The 23,307-nt window shown below is 44.4% G+C and overlaps 1 protein-coding gene and 1 long non-coding RNA gene across 4 annotated transcripts in view; one reads left to right on the forward strand and one right to left on the reverse strand.

Annotated features, from left to right (window-relative positions):
- The first annotated feature begins 11,041 nt into the window (after positions 1-11,041).
- On the forward strand, positions 11,042-13,992 carry LOC106004768. Its single transcript, XR_001177765.2, has 3 exons — positions 11,042-11,205; positions 11,475-11,568; positions 13,480-13,992. It is a non-coding gene; the product is annotated as an uncharacterized LOC106004768 (long non-coding RNA).
- Positions 13,993-20,486: 6,494 nt separating this feature from the next.
- CUNH2orf42 (chromosome unknown C2orf42 homolog) overlaps positions 20,487-23,307 on the reverse strand; it is a 32,833-nt gene continuing 30,012 nt past the window's right edge. For all 3 annotated transcript variants that reach the window (XM_013051135.2, XM_013051133.2, XM_013051134.2), the window contains one exon: positions 20,487-21,172. In XM_013051135.2, coding sequence (XP_012906589.1) covers positions 20,964-21,172 — 209 coding nt within the window. In that variant the 3' untranslated portion in view covers positions 20,487-20,963. The remainder of the gene's footprint in view (positions 21,173-23,307) is intronic.

Here is a 23,307-nt window from a genome sequence, read left to right on the forward strand (position 1 = left end):
TTTCCAGTCTGGGAAAACTTGATCTGGTGGGGGTGAGGGTGAGGACTAATCAGACAGATCTAAGTCCTTAGTCTTCTGTCGCCTGCACTATGCTGTTGAGTGATGCCTTGAGACAAAAGACGCCTCACAGCATACTGCCATGTCAGAGGGAGGGAGGGTTAGAGGGCAACAGAAAACTGAGAGAAAAAAACATTGGTTAGAAGATCAAAATACGATCCTTGCATGTACATAAGTGTCTGAGAGCTGGGTTAATGAGTCAGGCCCCTGAGAGCTGATCCAGTCTTTGTGTGTTAATAAATCAGCTCTTGAGTCAGGCAAGGCTGAGGGCCAGTCAGACTAAGTTCTGAGGTGAGTTGACACCATAGGGATCTCTGTGGGTGGTCAGCCATTCTTATCACAGGGAACCCATTCTGTCTCCCTGCATGTACTTCTAGAAAGTTCCTAGACCGTTCAGGGGCCTGAGTGGAAGAGAAGATGTGGTTAGTTAAAGACTAGAGGTGGGGTCTCACCCTATGCAGTTACCTTTCTTTCTTTCTTTCTTTAAAATATTTTATTTATTTATTTGACAGGCAGAGATTACAAGTAGGCTGAGAGGCAGGCAGAGAGCGAGAAGGAGGAAGCAGGCTCCCTGCTGAGCAGAGAGCCCGATGCGGGGCTAGATTCTAGGACCCTGGGATCATGACCTGAGCTGAAGGCAGAGGCTTTAACCCACTGAGCCACGCAGGCGCCCCAGTTACCTTCCTTTAAATCCTGTTTTATTGCACCACAAAATGCCTCTCTTTGGGGGCACTTTCGGGGGAAGTGAGGGAAGTGGAGCAGTAGCCAGGGAAAGGGGAGATCCTTTCTGAGTGACAAAACGGAAGGCCAAGACTAGCTGTTCTACCTTTGTGTCCCCTGCAAACTTTACTATGCCTGGCATCCAATAGACAGTCAGTGAATGTTTGCTGATGGGGTGAACAAATGAGTGAATCAGAAGATAGATAACATATCCAAAAAGTGGGGGGGTGGCAAGAGGATTTTCAGATTTTCAGAAGAAGGTGGTTAAGGCCACCCGGGGCCTTTTTTTTTTTTTTTTTTTTAAAGAAGGAGTGGCATGGGCACCTGGGTGGTTCAGTCTTTAAGTGTCTGCTTTCAGCTCAGGTCATGATCCAGGGGTCCTGGGACTGAGCCCCACATCAGGCTCCCTGCTTGGCAAGAAGCCTTCTTCTCTCTCTCCCTCTGCTGCTCCCCTGCTTGTGCTCCTCTCTATTGCTGTGTCTCTCTCTGTCAAATGAGTAAATAAAATCTTAAAAAAAAAAAAAAAAAAAAAAAAGGAGTGGCAGAGGAGCAATGGGAGAGGGAGAGAGAGAATCCCAAGTAGACTCCATGCCCAGAGCAGAGGCTGACATGCATGGTGTTTCATCTCAGAGTCCTGAGACCATGACCTGAGCCTAAATCAAGAGTTGGATCCTTAACTGACTTAGCCATCCTGGTGCCCCTAGCTTGGTTTCTTTTAATGCTGGATTTCCAGTGAGTGGGGGAGTAAAGAATACCTATGCGCAGAATCTTGCTTTACATGGAGTGGGGAAGATTGGTCTCTGAGCTTCAACTAAAGGCATCCTTAGGACTGTCTTGTTAAGTATCCTTTTCCTTTGGTTCTTTACCTTTCTCCTGCATGTCTTCACTCCTATAACTCCAATACCAACGCAGTGCAAAAGTCCCTTAAATCCTATCCCAGTTTAAAACCTGTTCCTGACCTCTAGAACTGATTTTCTAACAGCTGACCAGTTTTCTCTCTCTCTCTTTTTTTTTTTTTAAAGATTTTATTCATTTATTTGACAGAGAGAGATCACAAGTAGGCAGAGAGGCAGGCAGAGAGAGAGGAGGAAGCAGGCTCCCCGCTGAGCAGAGAGCCCGATGTGGGACTCGATCCCAGGACCTGGGATCATGACCCGAGCCGAAGGCAGCGGCTTAACCCACTGAGCCACCCAGGCGCCCTCTCTCTTTTAAAAAAAGATTTATTTATGTAATCTCCACACCCAACGTGGGGCTTGAACTCACAACCCAGACATCAAGAGTCACATGCTCCACGCACTGAGCCAGCCAGGCACCCCACTGACCAGTTATCTCTACCATGATGTCCCACTAGTAACTCAATAAGGTTCAATAAACCAATTCTTCAATTCCCCATCACCCCCACCCCATCCTGCCTCACTCCTCCTGACCATCTTCTCCTCCTGACTTCAGTGCTTATGTCAACAGAAACACTTGGTTTCCCAGGTATTCAGGATAAAACGTTTGGTGTGTTTGACTCCTCACCCACACCTCTGCCCCTCCACTGATCATCAGTAGTCAACCTCTATAGATTCTATAGCCATGCTGTGTTCCAGGATGTGTCTTCACTTCCATTCCCACTACCACCCTGGCTGAGGCTCTCCTAGACTGCTTAATAGCCTCCTACCTGGTTTCCTTGGTTCTGACTTTTCCTCTTTTTAATGCAGTGCTCCCAACGTGCTATTTTCTTCTCCATGGGTTCACCACTGCCACCAGAATAAAATGGAGAATCCCTAACCTCACATCTAACACCTCATCAAGACAGCTCTGTCCCTTTCCCACATATTCTGTTTTTACTGAACACAGACCCTGAGCTTCTGCCACAGGGCTCCACTGTATTCTTCTCCTTTGCTCAGGCTGTTTGCTCTGCCTACCATGCTTCCCTAACCCCTATTTCCCCTGGTCCACATCAAAGCCCAACCCACATCTTTCCTATTCCACAAAGCCTTTCTCTTTTCCCAAATAGCTGGAATTTCTTCTTCTCTAAAGAACCACAGCCCTTGATGTGTACCTCTCTGAGACCAACATTTCTTGTATTGTCTTACCTCTCCTAGTGAATTGTAAACTTGAGGGCAGGGAGAGTTGATTTCCTTCCCATGGCTGAATCTCCCAGAGCCTAGCAACAGAGGCTTAAATAGAGTAACAACAAAATGAAGCAGAAAGAGCAAGGACTTAGAATGAGGAACCCTGGTTACTGGTAAACTCTGGTCATCTCACCGAAACTTTCTCAGCCTGCTTTCCTGTCTGCTACTTCCTACCGCACAGGGTTTATTGTACATCACACATATATATGAAACTCCTTATAGACAGCAAAAATAACCCACATTAATTTATTTAGTGAACAACATTTTTTTTTTAAGATTTTATTTATTTATTTGACAGACAGAGATCACAAGTAGGCAGAGAGGCAGGCAGAGAGAAAGAGAGGAGGAAGCAGGCTCTCCGTGGAGCAGACAGCCCGATGCGGGACTCAATCCCAGGACCCTGGGATCATGACCTGAGCCGAAGGCAGAGGTTTTAACCCACTGAGCCGCCCAGATGCCCCAAGTGAACAACATTTAATTCATTGAAAGGGAAAAGGTTGAAGGGAACCACACAGGGACTGTGGGAAGATATTCGAGAGTAAGCAAGCACAGAGAAAAATGCTATCCCAGAGGGCCGCTTCTATATTGCCTAATACTCCCCCTTCCAGTTGTACCTGGTCCTATGATGGAGAGAAAGTAATCAGGCCCACCTTCAGCATTTGCAGCAAGAGTCCAAACAGAGGCCCATATATCATATGGAAACACAATTTCATAACAACAAAATTGCAAAATGTAAATGAATGAAACTATGATTTTCACATTGCTGAAAGTTTGAAAAAATACCAAAGTTGACTGAATTTAATCACTTTTACATTATATCAGGATGCACCGCTAAGAGACATATAATATATAACAAGTAATAAGATACACATAATTCTTAAGTTATCATACATGGCACAAAATTATTTTTCTTGTATTCATTTGGCAAATCTCTAATGATATGGTAAAATACACATGGATTTTGAAAACTCACACACACACAATAAGATCATTAATAGGGGCGCCTTGGTGGCTCAGCGGGTTAAAGCCTCTGCCTTTGGCTCAGGTCATGGTCCCGGGGTCCTGGGATCGAGCCCCACATCGGGCTCTCTGCTCAGCGGGGAGCCTGCTTCCTCCTCTCTCTCTGCCTGCCTCTTTGCCTATTTGTGATCTCTGTCTGTAAATAAATAAATAAAATCTTAAAAAAAAATCATTAATAATTTTTGTATTGAAGGGCGCCTGGGTGGCTCAGTCGTTAAATGTCTGCCTTGGGTTCAGGGTCCTGGGATCGAGCCCCACATCAGACTCCCTGCTCAGTGGGAAGCCTACTTCTCCCTCTCCCACTCCCCCTGCTTATATTCCCTCTCTCGCTGTCTCTCTCTGTGTCAAATAGATAAATAAATAAAATCTTTTAAAAAATAATTTCTGTATTGATTACAAAATGAAATAATATTTAGGATACACTGAATTAAATAAAATATAATATTAAAATTGATTATACCCATTCCTCTTACTTTATAAAATGTAGCTACTGCATTTAAAATTATATGTTTGCTTGATTTCATTTCTTTTACATAGCACTGACCTATGGATTAAGAATTAAAATGTGATTGTACTTGAGGTATATAAAATTTGAATAACTCATGAGAATGTAAAATAAATCACCAAAAAATTAAAGCTATTTTCATGTTTTCACAAATAATATTTCTTCTAAGATATTTAAAAGTATATACTAAAAAGCATGTCACTCCATTCTCACGGTTGTGGGTTTGAACCCCCCCCCGTCAGGCATAAAGATTACTTTAAAAAAGTAAAAATAAATAAAATATCTACTAAAATTAAAAGGCAAAATAGAATTCATAATTAATGAATAGAAAATATTTATTTTTTTCCTTTTAAAAATTTTTTAAAAATTTAAGTTCAATTAATTAACATGTATTATCAGTTTCACAGGTAGAGGTAAGTGACTCATCCATCCTATATAACACCTAGTGCTCATTACATCATGTGCCCTCCTTAATGTCCGTTACCCAGTTACCCCATCCACCCCCACTCATCCCTCAGCAACCCTCAGTTTGTTTCCATGATTAAGAGTGTCTTATGGGGGAGGGGCCTGGGTGGCTCAGTGGGTTAAAGCCTCTGCCTTCTGCTCAGGTCATGATCCCAGGGTGCTGGGATCCAGCCCTATGTCGGGCTGGATTGGAAGCAGGGTTGGAAGCAGGGAGCCTGCTTCCTCCTTTCTCTCTGCCTACGTGTGATGTCAAATAAATAAATAAAATCTTAAAAAAAAAAAAAAAGAGTGTCTTATGGTTTGTCTCTCTCTCTCTGATTTCATTGTTTTATTTTTTCCTCTCTTCCCCTATCATCTTCTGGTTTGTATCTTAAATTCCACATATGAGTGAGATTATATGATAATTGTCTTTCTCTGATTGACTTATTTTGCTTAGCATAATACCCTCTAGTTCCATCCATGTCTTGCAAATGGCAAGATTTAATTTTTTTTGATGGCTGAATTATAAAACATTTAAACAAATCCAAAATTTTGTTTAGTTTTTTAAAAGTTTAAATATGATCTATTTCTATAAAACCAGAACAATTTATAATTCTGGGATTCAATATATATCTAATTTACAAAAAAGCATGCATGCTGCAGATATATAAATTTAAGAACAATAGGAGTCTTTTAATATTGAAAAAGCCATTTCTTCAGCTGTTATGTGCAAACCTGTGAATATTTGCTAATCCATGAGTACCTCTGTAACCACAAAGTAAATACAAAGAAGGCTGATGTTCTGCACTACTGGGAAGCCATACTTTATTTGGCAAGAATTTGTTATATCTCTGCTATCGCATGCTGAAAATAGCCCCCACAGATGGCCATATCCTAATCCCCAAGACCCATGAATATGTTACCTTTTATGGCAGAAGTGACTTAGCAGGGGGGATTAAGGATCTTTAAATGGGAGACTATCTGCGTGGGCCCAATGTAATCACAAGGGTCCTAGGAGGAAGACAAGAAGGTTGGAGAAAGGAAAAGAAAGTGATTGAAGATCATTTGAAGATGGAGGATAGGGCCACAAGCTAAGGAATACAATGGCATCTAGAAGCTAGAAAAGGCAAGGAAGCAGATTTTCCCCTAGAGCTTCCAGGAGGAATGCAAACCTGTTGACACTTTGATTTTAGGACTTCTGATCTCCCGAACTATAAGATAATACATTGGTGTTCTTTTTTTTTTTTTTTTTAAGATTTTATTTATTTATTTGACAGAGAGAGATCACAAGGAGGCAGAGAGGCAGGCAGAGAGCGAGGGGGAAGCAGGCTCCCCGCTGAGCAGAGAGCCTGATGTGGGGCTTGATCCCAGGACCCTGAGATCATGACCTGAGCTGAAGGCAGAGGCTTTAACCCACTGAGCCACCCAGGCGCCCCCATTGGTGTTCTTTTAAGCCACTAAACTTATGGTTACAGCAGCAATAGAAAATTGATACCGGCTGAGAAGTATTATTTCATGTGTTTGTGATATGTGGAGCCCTGTAAGGGTTCCAGAGTAGGGACCTCTCTTGCTTGGGTCTAAGTTCAGAAGTATCAGGGCAGTAGAGAGGGCAAAATAAAGCAGGAAACAATGAATTACTTGCTTTTTTAAGCACTGATCTAATTTCAAATATAGAATAAAAAGCAAGTGATAGAAAAACCTCTTTTTCTTTGGCTCAGTTAAGCATCTGCCTTCAGCTCAGGTCATAACCCAGGGTTCTAGGATCAAGCCCCACATTGGGCTCCCTGATCAGTGGGAAATCTACTTCTCTCTCTCCCACTCCCCTTGCTTGTGTTCCCTCTCTCGCTGTCTCTCTCTCTGCCAAACAAATAAATAAAATCTTAAAAAAAGAAAAAGGAATTTGACAAAGTTACTCTAAAATTATGAAAGAAAAAGAACATAAGAATGGCCAAGACAAGAGAGGGTAGAGTTTGTAAGGGGGCCGGGAGGGAAGGAATGGCCAAGACCAAAAAAAAAAGGCCATAACATTCTTGAAAAACAGAACTGTAAAGTACTTGTACCACTAGAAACTTAAATGTATTTTAAAGATTTTATTTATTTATTTGATAGACAGAGATCACAAGTAGGCAGAGAGGCAGGCAGAAGGAGAGGAGGAAGCAGGCTCCCTGCTGAGCAGAAAGCCCAATGTGGGGCTTGACCCTCAGGATCATGACCTGAGCCGAAGGCAGAGGCTTTAACCCACTGAGCCACCCAGGCGCCCCTAGAAACTTAAATGTATTTTAATCAAATTGTGATTGCTATATAAGCATAAAGAAGGCAGTTCACAAAATAAAATCTAAAATCAAATCTACCTATACATTTATAAAGATTTAGAATATGATTAAAATAGTAATTCAAGGGATGCCTGGATAGTTCAGTAAGCATCCGCCTTCACTCGGGTCATGATCCCAGAGTCCTGGGATTAAGCCCCACAGGGAGAGGGTCCCTGCTTCTTCCTCTCCTTCTGCGTCTCCTCCAGCTCATGCTCTCTCTCTCAAATAAATGAATAAAATCTTTAAAAATAAATAAAAATAAAATAGTAATTTGAATTGTTAGGGTAAAGATGGATTATTCAATACAGAAAGTTAGGCTAGGGCACCTGGGGGGCTCAGTTGGTTGAACATCTGCCTCCGGCTCAGGTCACGATATCCAGGGTCCTGCCAAGTCCCACATCAGGCTCCCTGCTCAGCGGGGAGTCTACTTCTCTCTCTGCTTTGCCACCCCTCTTCTGAGCACGCTCTAATAAATAAACAAATAAAATCTTTAAAAAAAGAAAGTTAGGCTAACCATTTGTAAAAAGGAAATTTAGATTACTGACCTTATATTATATATCAAAATTAATTTCAAAAAGATTAAATAGTTATGTATGAAAATGTCTACCCAAAGAGAATTGTTAATAAATTACTCTATATCCATAAGTTAAAATGCTATACAGTAATTTAAAACAATGAGAAAAATATTTTATGATATGGAGAGATGATTGTAATACACTGTTAACTAAATAAGACAGATTACAAAATAGCACGTATAGTACCATTCCACTGAGAAATTGTTATGTGTACTTTTTTTTTTTTAAAAGATTTTATTTATTTATTTGACAGAGAGAAATCACAAGTAGTCGGAGAGGCAGGCAGAGAGAGAGAGGGAAGCAGGCTCCCTGCTGAGCAGAGAGCCCGATGCAGGACTCCATCCCAGGACCATGAGATCATGACCTGAGCCGAAGGCAGCAGCTTAACCCACTGAGCCACCCAGGCACCCCTGTTATGTGTACTTTTGATTAGAGAAATAACTAGAAAGACACAACTCAAAAGTTAGCAGTAATTTTTTTGAGTGATAAGATTATAAGCAATTTACATTTTTCTTTTACTTATCTGGACTTTTTAAAACAAATATGCAGTGATTCTTTAAAAAATGTACTTAAATGTATATGATTGCTCTATTTCAGGAGGAGCAATCAATGTATCTTCTTTTTCAAGAATATGTTCTAGGGGCACCTGGGTCCTGAGTTCGAGCCCCACTTCAGGCTCCCTGTTCCATGGAGAGCCTGCTTCTCCCCCTTCTTCTGCCCCTCCTCCCTGCTTGCGCAGTCTGTCAAATAAGTAAATAAAATCTTAAAAAAAAAAAAAAAGAGTATGTTCTAGTATGCCCTGTTGCAAGTTATATTGTTTTTACAGAGCAGGTACTATCTCTTAAGTTTCGTTGTGTATTATATTATTTAATCTTTCACAGCAATGTATGGGACAGGTAATAAAAATCTAAAATAATTCCCACTTTACAGATGAGGCAATGAGGCCTAAAGTCAATCATCTACTTAACATCAGGACTGGGATTTAAAAGAACATCTGTCTTTAAAGTCCATACCTTTATTTGCAATTTGAAATAACCTAAGTATCCCTCATTGGTAACCAGCTAAGTTACAGCACAACCATATACTGTAAAAGTCTATAGCCATAAAAATAAAAACCACAATGCTCTCTGTATTACTGATAAGGAAATGTTTCAAAAAGGCAGCATTGGGGTGCCTGGGTGGTTCTCTTGGTTAAGTGTCTGCCTTTAGGTCAGGTCATGATCTCAGGATCAGCCCTGCATCAGGCTCCCTGGCCTGCTTCTCCTTCTCCCACTCCCCCTGCCTGTGTTCCCTCTCTCACTGTCTCTCTGTCAAATAAATACATAAAATCTTAAAAAAAAAAACAAAAACAAAAAACAGTGTCAAGTGGGGGGACCCCAACAAGGTGCAGAAGATGTGTGTAACATGGTACCATTAAAGTTAAAATGGAATAAAGAGACGTGTATCTTTGTTCTAGCTTGCATATAATAAAAACACTAGAGGGATAAACAAAAACCTAAATAGACAGCTATCCATTTGAGGTGGGGGAAACGGGCAGATGGGGCACAGGAACAGAACAGAGACTTTTCGTTCAATACCTTTTTATATTTTCTTAGTTTTGAGTCATGTAGATGTATAACCTATTCAAAAAGTAGCCACATATAAACATTTTAAAAGCAAAATAAAATAAAATAAAACAAAGCTCCTATCTTTTCTATAGTCCCACACCCCTCAGACATCCTTAGAGGGCAGTCTGCATCTCCTTCTCAATGAGACACGCAGGGCAGCCTCTAGACTCCTCCAGTGGCTCTAACAACAGCATCAGCACAAAGCCCAGGGGAGACTGCCTTGCCAGCAAGCAGAGCCAGGCCAACCACACTGTTTCCTTATCCCTGACTTAGAAAAATAAAACCAGTAGGCAAAACCACTTGTCAGCATTTCTGAAGCCAGCTGTTAACCAATCCTCTTCTTGCCCTTTCCTCTTTCTTTTCTTCCTTTTTCCAGAAAAACCTGGAAAGCTCGGCAAAACTTTGTAAAATGCTTTAGTAGCTCTGGCGGCCTTATTTTCCTTTTCTCCTTTGGCCTGTGTCATGCTCACAGGCAAGGACCGCAGTCTGACTTCCTGCCAGCCCGCCCTGCTGGGTTCATCTCAGAGCCTTAAAAAAAAATCTGCATTTTCCTAAACCTACAAACCTCAAATTAGAAGTCATTTTGTACAACTCCCCACCCAAAGTAGAACATTCCAGTTGTAAAATTTAGCAGAGTAAATATATTTGGTTTAAAAACACACTCCCCTTGGTTTCACTTTGTCTCGCCAATCATCGAGTGACAGCTCCCATAAACTATCTGCTCTTGTTAAGGATCCCACAGGGCAGATCTATTTGTGTGCGGAGTCTAACAGTGCAGAGAGCTCCAGTAAATTTCCATTTAGTAATTCCATGACTGTTCATCGACACCTAATATGTATCCATGGCTATCAGAGGCCCTGTGCTGGGGACAGAAACAAACATGAGACCCAGCTCCTGTCACATCTCTAATAACCCTATTAGGACACTGTCAGCTCATAAATGTGTCTGGACTCATTAGTTAGGTTCTTTAAATCCATTTGCAAGGTATCAATTATATCACTGCATTGTGGACATTTTTGTGGTTAGCTGTGTGTGTCAGAAATAAGACTTATAGGAATGGCTTTCTCCTACCTCTCCCCTTGTTAAAATTTTGGGGAAATAGCTTTTATATTGCAAAGATCACAGCCAGAGGTCAACCTGTAGGCAACGTAATCCACGTAAAATTCACTAACCTTTCAGGGTGTTAATTTAGTCATAACAGTGCCATAGCTTTCAACTTCCAGCTTTCATTAGCTAGAATTCTTTTGCTAATGTGCAGGAAATGTGAGATGTATGTATGCCAGATGTGTTCAATGAAAGGTTCTGCTTAAATCTAATGGGAGTCTAAAAGCAAGTCATTCTCAGCAAGGCCAAGCCTGGTAGGGATTCAGGTGTCTAGAACTACACCATATATTCCTGGAGGGTGCTGGGTGCTGACTGCTGGGCCCGAACACTGCCATCAAGCATTGTTAAATTTGCTAGGAACGTGAAGCAGAAAGCCCCATGGACTACATGCCCACTCCTTATTACACATGTACAGTATCCCCAGGAGTGGTACCACGAGATTCATTCTGCATCAGCCTATTCTCCGAGGAAAAGCCCAACCAGGTTAAGGGATAATGAACAGCACAGACTATAAAAAGCAGCAAGAAGCTACTGCACCATTGTGGCTTCTACATATCCACACAGAACACATCAGCAGGAAGACGGAGCATTTTATTACTCAGGTTTCCTGTCAGGACATCCTGGCTTGAAACACAGTTTTGTAACTGAAAAATAGAGGATAACCGACAGATGCGAAACTGCCAGATTGTGTCCCTGAGGCTCTCAGAAATCTGTCAGCTTGCAAGGAGAACACAAAAGCAGGTATGAAAATCTGAGAGACAGTTTGCTTTGTTTTGTTTTATTTTATTTCCCAGGGAAGAAGAGCTTGGGACTATGGAGACATGAACTGATTCAAGGAGTCTGGCCTGGGGAAGCCCTCATGCACAGATTCTGAGCAGACAGGGCCCTGTCTTAAATGGCCTTGGACATGGGGTACAAGCCTCACCACATAAAGTGGTAGGTGAAACCAGGAATGTAAATTACTGAGCCTTGTTTAGCTACCAACCTTACCTCCTCCTCTGTTTCCCCAGCTTCAAAGAGAACGTAGGTGACCACAGCCTCTGACGTCTTGCAGGTTGGCACAGACGTCTGAGGGCCCGCTGTGCATCTCTCCGCCTTGTTCCGGTGGGTACCACCTATTCACACTAGTACTCATACTGTCCCACATTTGATCCTTCCTTCCTCAACCACAAACTTCTACTTCCTTCTACCATTCTGTCTTCAGAATGCCAAAATTTTTGTGTTCCAATTTCACCTCTGGCACTGAGCTGTACGACGAACTCAATAGTTCCGAAGTTCTTGGTTCAGAAAAACAGTGCTGCGGAGCACAAGGTGGACAGGGTTCACTCTCCCTCATGCCTAAACCTGTGAATGGGGGACCTACTGAGGAAACACATGGTCTCAGCATATTCCCCAGCCATGTGGCCACCCATCTCCAGGCCTGACTTCCTCTCCTCCCCACACCCTGGGCAGGAAAAGTAGTGGAGAAGGTGCTTCTTTGGCTCCTTCCTCTTCCCTACTTAGCTCTATTACCGTTCACCAGGCCAACACTTGTCTTAGAAGCAAAGTGTTTATATTTATGGGTCTAGGGTACAATTCCATTTTCCTCTGTCATCACACCTGGCTTTTCTGGCTTTCAGAAGAAAATGTTCCACTCAGAGATCTTGACTTATTTCTTCCCAGGCAATGAGTCATATTCACAAACTCTATCTCCTGGGTCACAACCTGGTCAGCTTCCAACTCACAGAAAATGATCAAAGACTATATGTCCTTGTACCTTATATTAACTTGCAAATAATTCACTTAAATCGGGAGGCAAACACCTCAGCATATCCTCCTATTCTCCCACCCCTTGTTTTAATTTTCTCCATAGCACATCCGACATACTACACCATTCTTCCTCCCTTCCTCCTTCCTTCCTTCCTTTCAAAGTCTTTCTGTCTCTTTCCTCACTGGACTATTAACTTTCTGAAGGTAGAGCTTCTGGCTTTGCTCATTTCCGTATCCACAGGACCCAGCTTAGTGCCCGGCACATGGTACTCAGTAAATGTTGAGTGAAGAAACTGTTGAATGAGCAGGTGATCTTTACTTCATTTTCTCTGGGACTTACTACCCCCTCTCTGGCCACAAGGTTTTTTCCTTTGGCTTAACAGCTAAGGGATCAGATGACCGCATATTTTACATGAGCCCTGGAGGGGAATTTCACTAAAGTGGCAGCAGATACTTCTTCTCCTTTTCTGATATCTCCATCTGCTGAACTCACATCCACTTGGCAAGTCTTACCCACCTTCTTAGGGCATCATCCTTTAACCTTCCACAGTAATCTCACCTTCCTCCAAATCCACAGCACTCAATGCTTGTATCACTCAACTACAGTTTAGCACTTTCTGCCTTGTGCTGATAATGTGCCTGGATGTGACTGCAATAAGAAGGTCAACAATTAAGACAAAGGGTAGTGTTTCCTTGGCAAAGCTGGCTTCCTGTCCTTGCTTCCCACCACCTACCCTTTTTCCACAGGTCCCCGTGAGGCAGTCAGTACTCACCTTGCTGAATTAAAACAAGAACCCAGATCTGAGCCTTATACCTCTAGGCTAGCCTACTGCAAGGGGACCCATCTCTCAAGCACCTATTAACTAAGTTCACACAGAACCCAAGGCCATATAAATCAAATGCTAATCAATATACAGATTCACACAAAGAATAGCAGACATTCTAAAGGATTGGAATGCTTTCATTTACCTGACTGGCTGATCTTTTCCTCATGGTCTTAAGATTGCTTAGTAAATGTGGAACTTACAGGGCACCTGGGTGGCTCAGTTGGCTAAACATCTACCTTTGGCTCAGGTCATGATCCCAGAGTCCTGAGATTGAGCCCCATGTAGGGCTCCCTGCTCAGCAGGCAATCTGCTTCTCCCTCTGCCTCTGCCCCTTCCCCTGCTTGTGTTCTCTCTTTCTCATATAAATAAATAAAATCTTTTTAAAAAGTGTAGGACTTAGAACAAAAATAGCTAATCTGAAGTCACATCTCTCCTTTAGGGCAAGGCCTCTCTTCCCTGCTACAAGAGCAGTCTGACCAAGGAAATCATGGAGCTCACCTGCCCTTAGTCAAGACCCACCCTGCCATTCCCGTGCTGGGGCTTACTTCTATGCTTCCCAGGATGGCCAAATCCCTTGTGTTCAGGTCTCCAAAATGCTTTAGAACTCAATCGATTAGACTTAAATTACAACCACTTTCCTTCCTGAGATTGCTCTCAGTCATCTATCAGTGTTCGGGGTATCCTCAAACTTTCAGGCAATAAATTTACAACTTCAGGGTTTCCTTTCCTGGTTAGCTAATCATCCATTACATGTGATTTTACTGGGCTAAAGGCAAACATTTCCTGTCACTTAGGTGTGCAGGCCGTATTAGGCAAAGTAGCCCTGGGTCACGTAGGCCCATGTGCTCTCGTGAGCAGAAGCTACCTGCCTTGCTCAAAACCAAGGAATATTTCCTTACCAAGCCCTGAGTTGTTGTTGTTGTTTTTTAAAGATTTTATTTATTTATTTGACAGAGAGATAGATCACAAATAGGCAGAGTAGGGGCGCCTGGGTGGCTCAGTGGTTTAGGCCTCTGCCTTCAGCTCAGGTCATGATCTCAGGGTCCTGGGATCGAGTCCCGCATCGGGCTCCTTGCTCAGCAGGGAGCCTGCTTCCCCCTCTCTCTCTGCCTGCCTCTCTGCCTACTTGTGATTTCTCTCTATCAAATAAATAAATAAAAATCTTAGAAAAAAAAAATAGGCAGAGTAGCAGGCTGAGAGAAGGAGAAGCAGGCTCCTTACTGAGCAGAGAGCCCGATGCGGGGCTTGATCCCAGGACCCTGGGACCACGACTTGAGCTGAAGGCAGAGGCTTAACCCTCTGAGCCACCCAGGCACCCCCCAAGTCCTGAGTTTTAAGGACCTACTCCTTATTACCTTGCCTTATCCCTGTAATTTCTCTATCTTTTGCACTAGTCAAGTTCAAGATTTTAAAAAATGAAAATGGAGAGGGGATTTCTGCCTTTGTTGCCTTTTTCTTGTCTCCTGCAGTTCCACATACCACCTCAGCGGTGGGCACAGGCTGCCATTCTCACAACATAATACAGAGAACACAGCCATCCCCCCTGAGGTACATCGGATCCAAATTACACAGGCAGCCACATTTCTGCCTTTTCTGTTGCTGACTGGCAAATGAGCAATGGTTTGTAAAAGCAGCAGGTGCAAGGAGAGGTGGCTCCTGCCAGGTTTAGCTCCTGCTAAAAAAAGGCCCAAGTCTAATATACAGGAGTCCTTCCATTAACACATCCATGACTAAGGCAAAGTTGGGGGAGGTTACCCCTTTTCTGTCTTTTGGAGCCACAAATGCTGCCCTTTATCTGTCACTGAGTCTGGTTTTGCTTTGATACAAATGGCAAGCATGGCCAGAGTGGGGATATGGAGGTGAAGCCCTCAGTGTAATATGCCTTCACACATACCCTATAGGATGGTCCTGAGCATAACATACCCTAGAGAAAGGCTGACTAGGCACTGCCTCTTTCTTGCTAGAACCATGCAACCAAACCTTAGTATGGTCTCCAAGCACACTGGCTCTACCACATCCTTGCTGTGAGGCATGTTATTTAACCTGCTGAACCACAGTTTCCTCTTCTATGCAAAGGGATGATAATTCCACCTGGCTCACAGGACAGGGTGTAGAAATCAAATGAGATGGTAACTTGTGCGAAAAACCTAGCAGGGTCTGTGACACATGCTAAATAAGCCTTTTGGGACACATCAGTTTTCCTCCTTCCAGGAGATAATGTTGCATTCTGTTTACTCAGTTAAACCAGCCTCCTATAAGCTATGGGAGGCTCGCATTTCCTCAGGGATCAGGCTATTCCAAGAAAAATGACTTGGCCACAGCAATGTAATATGAGATGAAGGATCCTGAGAAGGCACAGCAACAAGAGGAAGACAACTGAAGGGTGCCCCAAGACAGTGTGCACCCTGTAGACAGGGCTCCCAGCAGGAAATCCTGTGGTTCCTCATTAAGTAGTTTCACAGGGGGCTGGCACCCAGGGAAAATTCTAAAAACCACTCCTCCCCAAATTCTGATTAGACCCCAGGTTCAACATATTAGGTCCCGGATGAGCCCTTTGCCCTCTTTCCTTCCAAAGCCACTGCGCAGGTTGTGGAGCGCATAGAAAACGGAAGCCCTGTCTCTTAAAAACCGGTACACGGAACTACACCGTCTCTTAAGGGCACCCAGCGACTAATGCCAGACCCGTGGCAAAAAGTGGAAATTAATTTTTATATTTTGATTGATCATCTTCCCTTGTTGAGTAGATCTGTTAAGTGGATGGTGCGATCTGTATCTTACGAAGGACAAAACCGACATTCGAAGGTAACTGAATGACTCGCTCAGGAAAAACAATAGGCGGGGGGTCGGGATTCAAACCCACGCCTCCCGCGCAGGACGCACGTTCTTCCTCTCTCCCCCGAAGGGAGGACCAGCAAGGGGGAGGGAGGCGGGCGAGGAGGACGGGCTGGGAGGGAGCGGTTACGCCTTCCCCAAAGAGCCGCGCGGTCTGCAGCCGGGGTGCGGCCCGGCCCCACGTGCCCGAGTCCACGCCGCTGCCGGGAGAACGCGCCGGTCGCAGCGCGGGCTCGGACCCGCCCCTACGTGGGTGCCAGAAAGTTGGTGCCCGGCCCAAAGGCGGGCCTAGAGGCGCCCGGGACTCCCGCAGCACGTCTGAGAGCGACCCGTGCCCAAGAACGACCTCCTAAGGGCCCCGTGCTGGGCCCGGGGCCGCTTCCCCGGTTTAGACCGCCTCGTCAGCACCTTTTTCAGCCGCCCGGCCTCACAGTGGGTCACGAGGCGGGCGGGGCGCAGTCAGCCGGCGCGCGGCGCCACCTCCTTCCCCTCTTCCTCCGCCGCCCGCCACGTCCCCGGCCCCGCCTCCGAGAGCCACGCGGGGAACCCCAGTGTCGTCACCACCCTCCAGCACACTCGCCTTCCCGCGCTCTCCAGAAAGGACGCGAAGGTGGTGACGTGTCCCGGCCGCCAGCGAGGCTGCGCAGAAGGCGTCGTCAACAGAACGTGCTGCGGCGCCGCCTGGTGGAAGAAAGAGCTGCCAAACCGGCCGGAAGCGGCGGCGCGGGCGGGAGAAGAACGTGACTGACGTCATCTCGCGGGGGAGGGGGCAACGGGTGGCCGCCGCGTGACGAGCCCCCGCCCGCGGCCACGGGGCGTCTTTCTTTTTTCTCTTCCACCTTTCTGTGGAGTGCGGAGTCATTTTTATGCCCATTCTTTTAAGGGTATAACCTTATATTTTCCGAACTTATCAAAGTAATAGTGTTCGTCATACAAAATTTGGGGAAGAAAAAGGGAAAGGATATGAACAAAATGAATACCAGCATCACACACACCCCTTCATATTTACTTGCAGCCTTTCTGTTACATTAAACAAGCACCATTGGAGCCTCGAGGCTGTTGGGGGTGGGGAAACCGGTAGAAGAAGAGAGAAGTGCAAACAATAGGTGAAAGGGTAATAGCTACTATGCAGATGAGGACACCGGACTATAGGGCTGAATAACTTGCCCAAGGTCACACAGTTAATAGCGAGTGGTAGAGTCGGGGTTTGAGCCCAGGGCTTAGGAACAATGAAAAAGTGGTGCTGGAGAGAAGGAAGGAAAAACCCGCGCGGGGAATGTGTGTGGTTACGGACAGACTTTATACTTCTCTGACGCTAGTTGGAACCAGTTCAGAGGCGGCTGGCTAGTGGCTCCAGGCGTTGGAGCAACTTCGTGGGAGCGTGCCATGAAGCAGCGCACAGTAACACGCCGCCTTGAAGTACTTAGGTGCAGTGTTCGCTAGTGCTCTAGCAGCCACCACTGACGCTAGGTGTCATCGACTTCCGGCAAGGCCCTCTCCGATTGGTGGAAGTGAGCGGTGGGAGTCACAGTACCAAGTCAGGTATTGGGTCTTGTTCTCAAAGTGCAGTCTGGAGTCCAGCCGCATCTCCGCAGTCCTGTACTTTCTACATCCAGCTCGATGATACAAATGCAGAATCTTGGACCCCCACCCTAGAACTTCTGCATTGGAATATGCATTCTAACTAGATCCCTGGGTGATGCCTATGCATGTTAAAGCGCTATTGTAAAACAAGGCATCTTGCTCCCTTGGTGAGGCCCCTGAAGGGTGGTAGAAAGATGTGGAGGAAGCTTGGAGAGCAGGATGGTGGGAGGGCAGTCAGGGAGGAAGGTCTGTAAGGAAGGGTTAAAAATAAAAACATGGAAGTGGGGCCTGGTTGGCTCAGCTGGTGGGGCATAGAACTCTCGAAGTTGCGTGTAGAGCTTATTTAACAAACAGAAGCATTCAATAAGGAGTATCAGAAAATATCACAAAATCGAAAGGAAGAAAACTAGGAAATCAGAATCTAGATTTAAAAAAAGAGAGAGAGCACGCACGCCAGAGAGAAATAGGTTAAGGGGTAAGGTTTTTCTCTGTGGTTGACTTTTCTGTGTTATGTGAGACAGAATTGAGAGGGTCCAGGTCATTCAAAGCTTTGGAGCAGGGCAGTCCCTGCCCATTCTCTCACCTTCAGCAGATACAGTGGGTTTCCCTGGGTTATTATAGCAGAGGGCAAGTTCTGGGCCCTGACAGGGAAAACCAGACATTGACAGACAATGCCTTTTATATGACACGTACAGGTTACATTCTGTAGGTGGCCAGAGCTAGGGGCCACCTACTTATGAGGGGGCTGGAGTGTGTGTGGTGTGTGTACGTGTACGTGCAAATGTGGGCTGGAGGGAAGCCATAGATTATTGGCAGACGGGATGGAACAGGAATCAGTGAAAGGATGAACTTTGATGACTGGGAATTGCTGGGCCCAGAAGGCCACAGGGCTGATGACATCTGGTACCTTGAGAGAGCCATGTGGCAGCCCTACAGACCTTCATTTAGGTGGGTGGTTCCTGGAGTCACATATTTAGGTTCTGAGCGGCTTATTACTCCTCTAAGCTAGCAAGCTGCTAAGATGACAGTAGTTCTGGTAGAAGCAGGGACAAGATAGGGTACAATCTAACTGTTGTAGGTGTAGCAAGTTGTTCTCATGATGCCCACAGGAGGGGCACAGCCATGTTGCTTGGAGAAGTTAAGACCTGTTAATACACTCAGTCTGATGATGATCAGTCTATGCAGTAAACAGGCAGCTATGTGAACATGGAGGATTTTGAGCTATTCACTCCAGAGTACAAACGGTAATTGCAGTGTTGAAAGGGAGCAGCTGCAGAGTCATCTCCCAGGGATGGGATATTCCTAGGACTAATGGAGGTGGTGTACAACGGATAGCAGGTTCGTGTGTGGCTGGGTGGGGAGCAGGTGGGTGCAGGGTTTGAAGAGCTCTTTCTGGTGGGAGTATCTAGGATCACCCTGCAGCGGTAGTATGGGGTAAGTCTGAAATGAGATCAATGCTGGTGGTGTCCCAGGGGTGTCTGGATGTTGAGAGTGGGTGCAGCAGTCCCATTGGTTGTTACTCCTAGGCCCATGCTTGACCTGTCAGAGAGGATGTCAAGTTATAAAAACTCTGAACCCCATTCCAGATTTTGATGGGCTGTGATGGTGGGCCTGGGTGGCCCTGGGTCGAGACCTTAGCACTTGAGTGTGAGCCTCTTTGGGCAGATCACTTCTCCCAGCCCTGTGTTTTATGGCCTTTATGGTTCTTCTGGTCCCTGTGGCTATTGTCAAGTACTGCTAGACCCAGGCATTGCTTGTCACTCACAGATCTGTTTTGGTCAAAAAGCTGTGACTACTATCCTCAAAGTACTCAGGTTGAAGGATTTCTTGAATGGGTTAATCACTATGCTTCCTTAGGTGTTCTTTTGAGGTAGCCTCTCCTTTACCTAATTTTAATTTCTCCTCTTCATATCTATGCAAACCCTTTCTCCTTTAAAGTCCAGTGCAAATTCTGAGTTCTCTGTGGACCTCTCTGGAGTCTCTCAAGGAATTCCACCACTGTCTAAAGCATCTGTGAGCTCTCCACACATGCTATCCCCTCCATCACACAGGACACTTAATTTGCCTACCTGTCCCTCTGCACCCAACCCCCCATAGGGGCCCAGCTTCCCCTTTTACCAAAAACATCAATCAGAGTCTTTCCTCAGGGTCCTTGCCCCAAGACAGAGACAGAGCACAGCAGCCAGTCCTTCACTAGTGTGGAAGCGGAAGTCTACTTTCAGGTGCCACAGGAGTCAGAATTCTGGCCAGAGGGAGCTGTCTCTGCTGACAGTGAGTGAAACCCCAGGAGAGACAGTGATGGGTCACATGGACGAGGGCTCCAGAGTTCTGCAGGCCTATTCAAAACCCCAGTGCCACCCCATGACAGCTGTTCAGCCCTATTTTAGAGTCCACGAACCAATCATTCATTCCCATTTTTGCCTGAGCTGGTTAGAATTGGGTTTTTGTTACCTATAGTCAGAAGAAAATGAGGAGCCTCCTTTATATGGATTTTTCTTGTGTTCCCAAGGACAATGAATTACAAGGAATTTATATCAAAGTAACATGATAAGGTAGAAAGAACATGTCCTTTGCAGTAAAATGAAACATTATATTTTTAATGCTGTTTCCAGCAAGATAACCTCAGAGAGGCTGTCTCTTTAACTTAAAAGAAGGATAATGACTAAATTCAAAGAATAATGAGGACTAAATGAGAAAACTGGGAATGTAAATGAGAGTGCCTGATACATAGTAGGCTATACGAAATGTTCATTCCTTTCTTTTCTCCCTGAAGATAGGCTTCCACCTCTGTGTCTTTCAATATCTCCATTCTGTGATCAATGAACTCAGCAACAGGAATTCAGTCTTAACTGGCTATTAAACTTTTTCGAGAATAAAGAAGGAAATAAATATCAATGAAATAAGCAATTAGAAGCATTAGTTTGAAATGTTGATATTGCCTTGACATTTGGACCTCTTTTTCCTATTTCACTATTACTTAAATCTCCCCAAAGGTTTGTAATTTTATAATCAGGCCAACATGAGAAATACTTTGGAAAAACTAGTGACACTGTGCTTTATTCGAGAACAGGATAAAAGGACATGACTGGAACTCTGTCAGGATGGTCCATAACATTCTGCCCTAACCAGGGTGTTGTTAACTCTCCAGCACTGCTGGTGTAAGGCAGAGTGCTGCTAACTTCTTAGAGAATTAGAAAAAGGATGAAACAAACTCTAAATGGGAGTTGTTAAGAAGGAAAGTGAGTTGGTTTCCTTTTTGTTCCTTTAAAAATTCGAGCCAGAAATATCACCCAATTTATAAAGAAGACTATACATAGCAGCACCAAAAAGGCCATTTACAAGAAGAGTTTTTCTGCAATAGAATCCACTCGAATGCGCTGAGAAATTGCATCTTAGCTAAGAGGAGTTCACTAAGGAACAGGGCCATCTAAATGCCTAACTAGTACTTAAAATTGTCAAGGGTTGGGGATGTGCAAATTTAGCAGCAAAAGACTGTTTTGTTTTGCCTCAAGGGAAAGTGATGGTGGTTAGAGGGGCCAGTTCCAAGGGCTGGTCCAGTGGTGGGCGCTGGTCTTGGTACTCTGCAACATGCCCATTTCGGTGGTGGCCATACTCAAATTTGATGCGCAGCTCACCAATCTTGGATTGGGGAAGGATATCTGGGATCCACTCAATGATGAAAGGTGTTGGCTCCTTTTGATCTGGGGAAGTGTTGCCTGAAGACAAGACAAGACAAGAAAGGGAAACGGAAAGGGAAAGAGAAAGAGAAAGGGAAAGGAAAACGGAAACGAAGGGAAAGGAAAGGAAAGGAAAAGAAAGAAAGAAACACTGATTAGCGTCATTCCAAAATTTGAGGCTGGCCAGATGTTATGCTGTTCTGGAATAAAAAAAGAAGAAAAAAAAGAAAAAACCGCAAACAAACCCTAGGAGAGAAACAAGGGGAAAAACAAGAAGAATCAAGGGAAGAGAAAAGTGATTACTGGTATATCTATCCTAAAGAAAGTTTTAGGGTGAAAAAAAAGGGGGGGGCATCTGGGTGACTCAGTTGTTGTATGTCTGCCTCCACCTCAGGTCATAATCCTGGGGTTCCGGGATTGAGCCTTGCATTGGGTTCCCTGTGCAGAGCCTGCTTTTCCCTCTCCCACTCTCCCTGCTTGTGTTCCCTATCTTGCTCTATCTCTCTCTCTGTCAAATAAATAAATAAAATCTTAAAAAAAAAAAAAAGGTTTCAGGGAGGCTGCCTGCGTGGCTTCCTTGGTTAAGTGTCTGCCTTTGGGTCAGGTCATGATCCCAGGGTTCTGCGATTGAGCCCTATATTGGTCTCCTTGCTCAGTGGGAAGCCTGCTTCTCCCTCTGCTTCTCTCTCCTGTTCCTTCTCTCTCAAATAAATACATAAATAAATAAATAAAATCTTTAGTGGGGGGAAGAAAAACTCAGGTTAAAGAACATTAAATAAATAAATAAATAAATAAATAAAACGCTAGCAGAATTAAAAATCCAGTATAGGGAGGGGCACCTGGGTGGCTCAGCGGGTTAAGCCTCTTCCTTCAGCTCAGGTCATGATCCCAGGGTCCTGGGATCGAGCCCCACGTCAGGCTCTCTGCTGAGAAGGGAGCCTGCTTCCCTCTCTCTCTCTCTGCCTGCCTCTCTGCCTGCTTGTGATCTCTGTCTGTCAAATAAATAAATAAAATCTTAAAAATAATAATACAGTATAGGGACGCCTGGGTGGCTCAGTCAGTTGGGCATCTGCCTTTGGTTCAGGTCATGATCCTGGGGTCCTGGGATCAGGTCCTGAGTCTGGCTCCCTGCTCAGGTGGGGAGCCTACTTCTCCCTCTGCCTGCCACTCCCCCTGCTTGTGCTTTCTCTCTCTAAGTAAATAAATAAAATATTTTCAAAATAAAAACTAAATTAAAAAAATACACTACTGGGGCGCCTGGGTGGCTCTGCCTTCAGCTCGGGTCATGATCCCAGGGTCCTGGGATCGAGTCCCGCATCGGGTTCTCTGCTAAGCGGGGAGCCTGCTTCCCCTCTCTCTCTGCCTGCCTCTCTGCCTACTCGTGATCTCTGTCTGTCAAATAAATAAATAAAATCTTAAAAAAAATACACTACTACTGTGTAGCTTGCAAAACTATGGGGTACCTGCCTGGCTCAGTCAGGAGCGTGTGCAATCTTGATCTTGAGGTTGTGAGTTCTAGCCCCATGTTGGGCATAGTGCTTACTTTAAAAAAAAAAAAAAAAAAAAAAAAAGGAAAGAAATTTGACACACGCTCCAATATGGATGAATCTTAAGGACATTGCACTGAGTGAAATAAGCCTGTCAGAGAAAAGACAAATACCGTATGATTCTACTTAGATGAGGTACCTAAAAGTAGTCAAATTAGTCAATAGGAAGTAGAATGGTTGCCAGGGACGAGGGGGTTACTGCTTAATAGTCACAATTTCAGTGGAAGACAACAAAAAAGTTCTGGAGATGGATGGTGGTGACAGTTGTACAATGCCAATGGACTTAATGCCTGAGAGCCTTATACCACTTTAAAAAATTGTATATTATATATGTTTTATAACAGTAAAAGATAAAAAATAATGTTGAAGATAGACATGGAAAGCTATTCATGATATATTTTTATGTTAAAAAAGCAGCTGAGGTACGATGCCATGTTTTACAAATTCTTTTCACGCACAGAAGAGAGTCTGAAAGGGTACAGACCAAATCTAATGGTGATGTATTCTGTGGTGCATGGGATTATAGGTGGTTTATTTTTCTCTTTGATGCTTTATAATGAAATCTATGATTTCTCTATAATGAACATGTGTCACTTTCATTCTATTCTTTTATTTTTTAAGGTTTTA

The sequence above is a fragment of the Mustela putorius genome, unplaced genomic scaffold (assembly GCF_011764305.1).
Source record: "Mustela putorius furo isolate JIRA1106 unplaced genomic scaffold, ASM1176430v1.1 tig00000281_pilon_pilon_pilon, whole genome shotgun sequence".
NCBI classification, from domain to species: domain Eukaryota; kingdom Metazoa; phylum Chordata; class Mammalia; order Carnivora; family Mustelidae; genus Mustela; species Mustela putorius.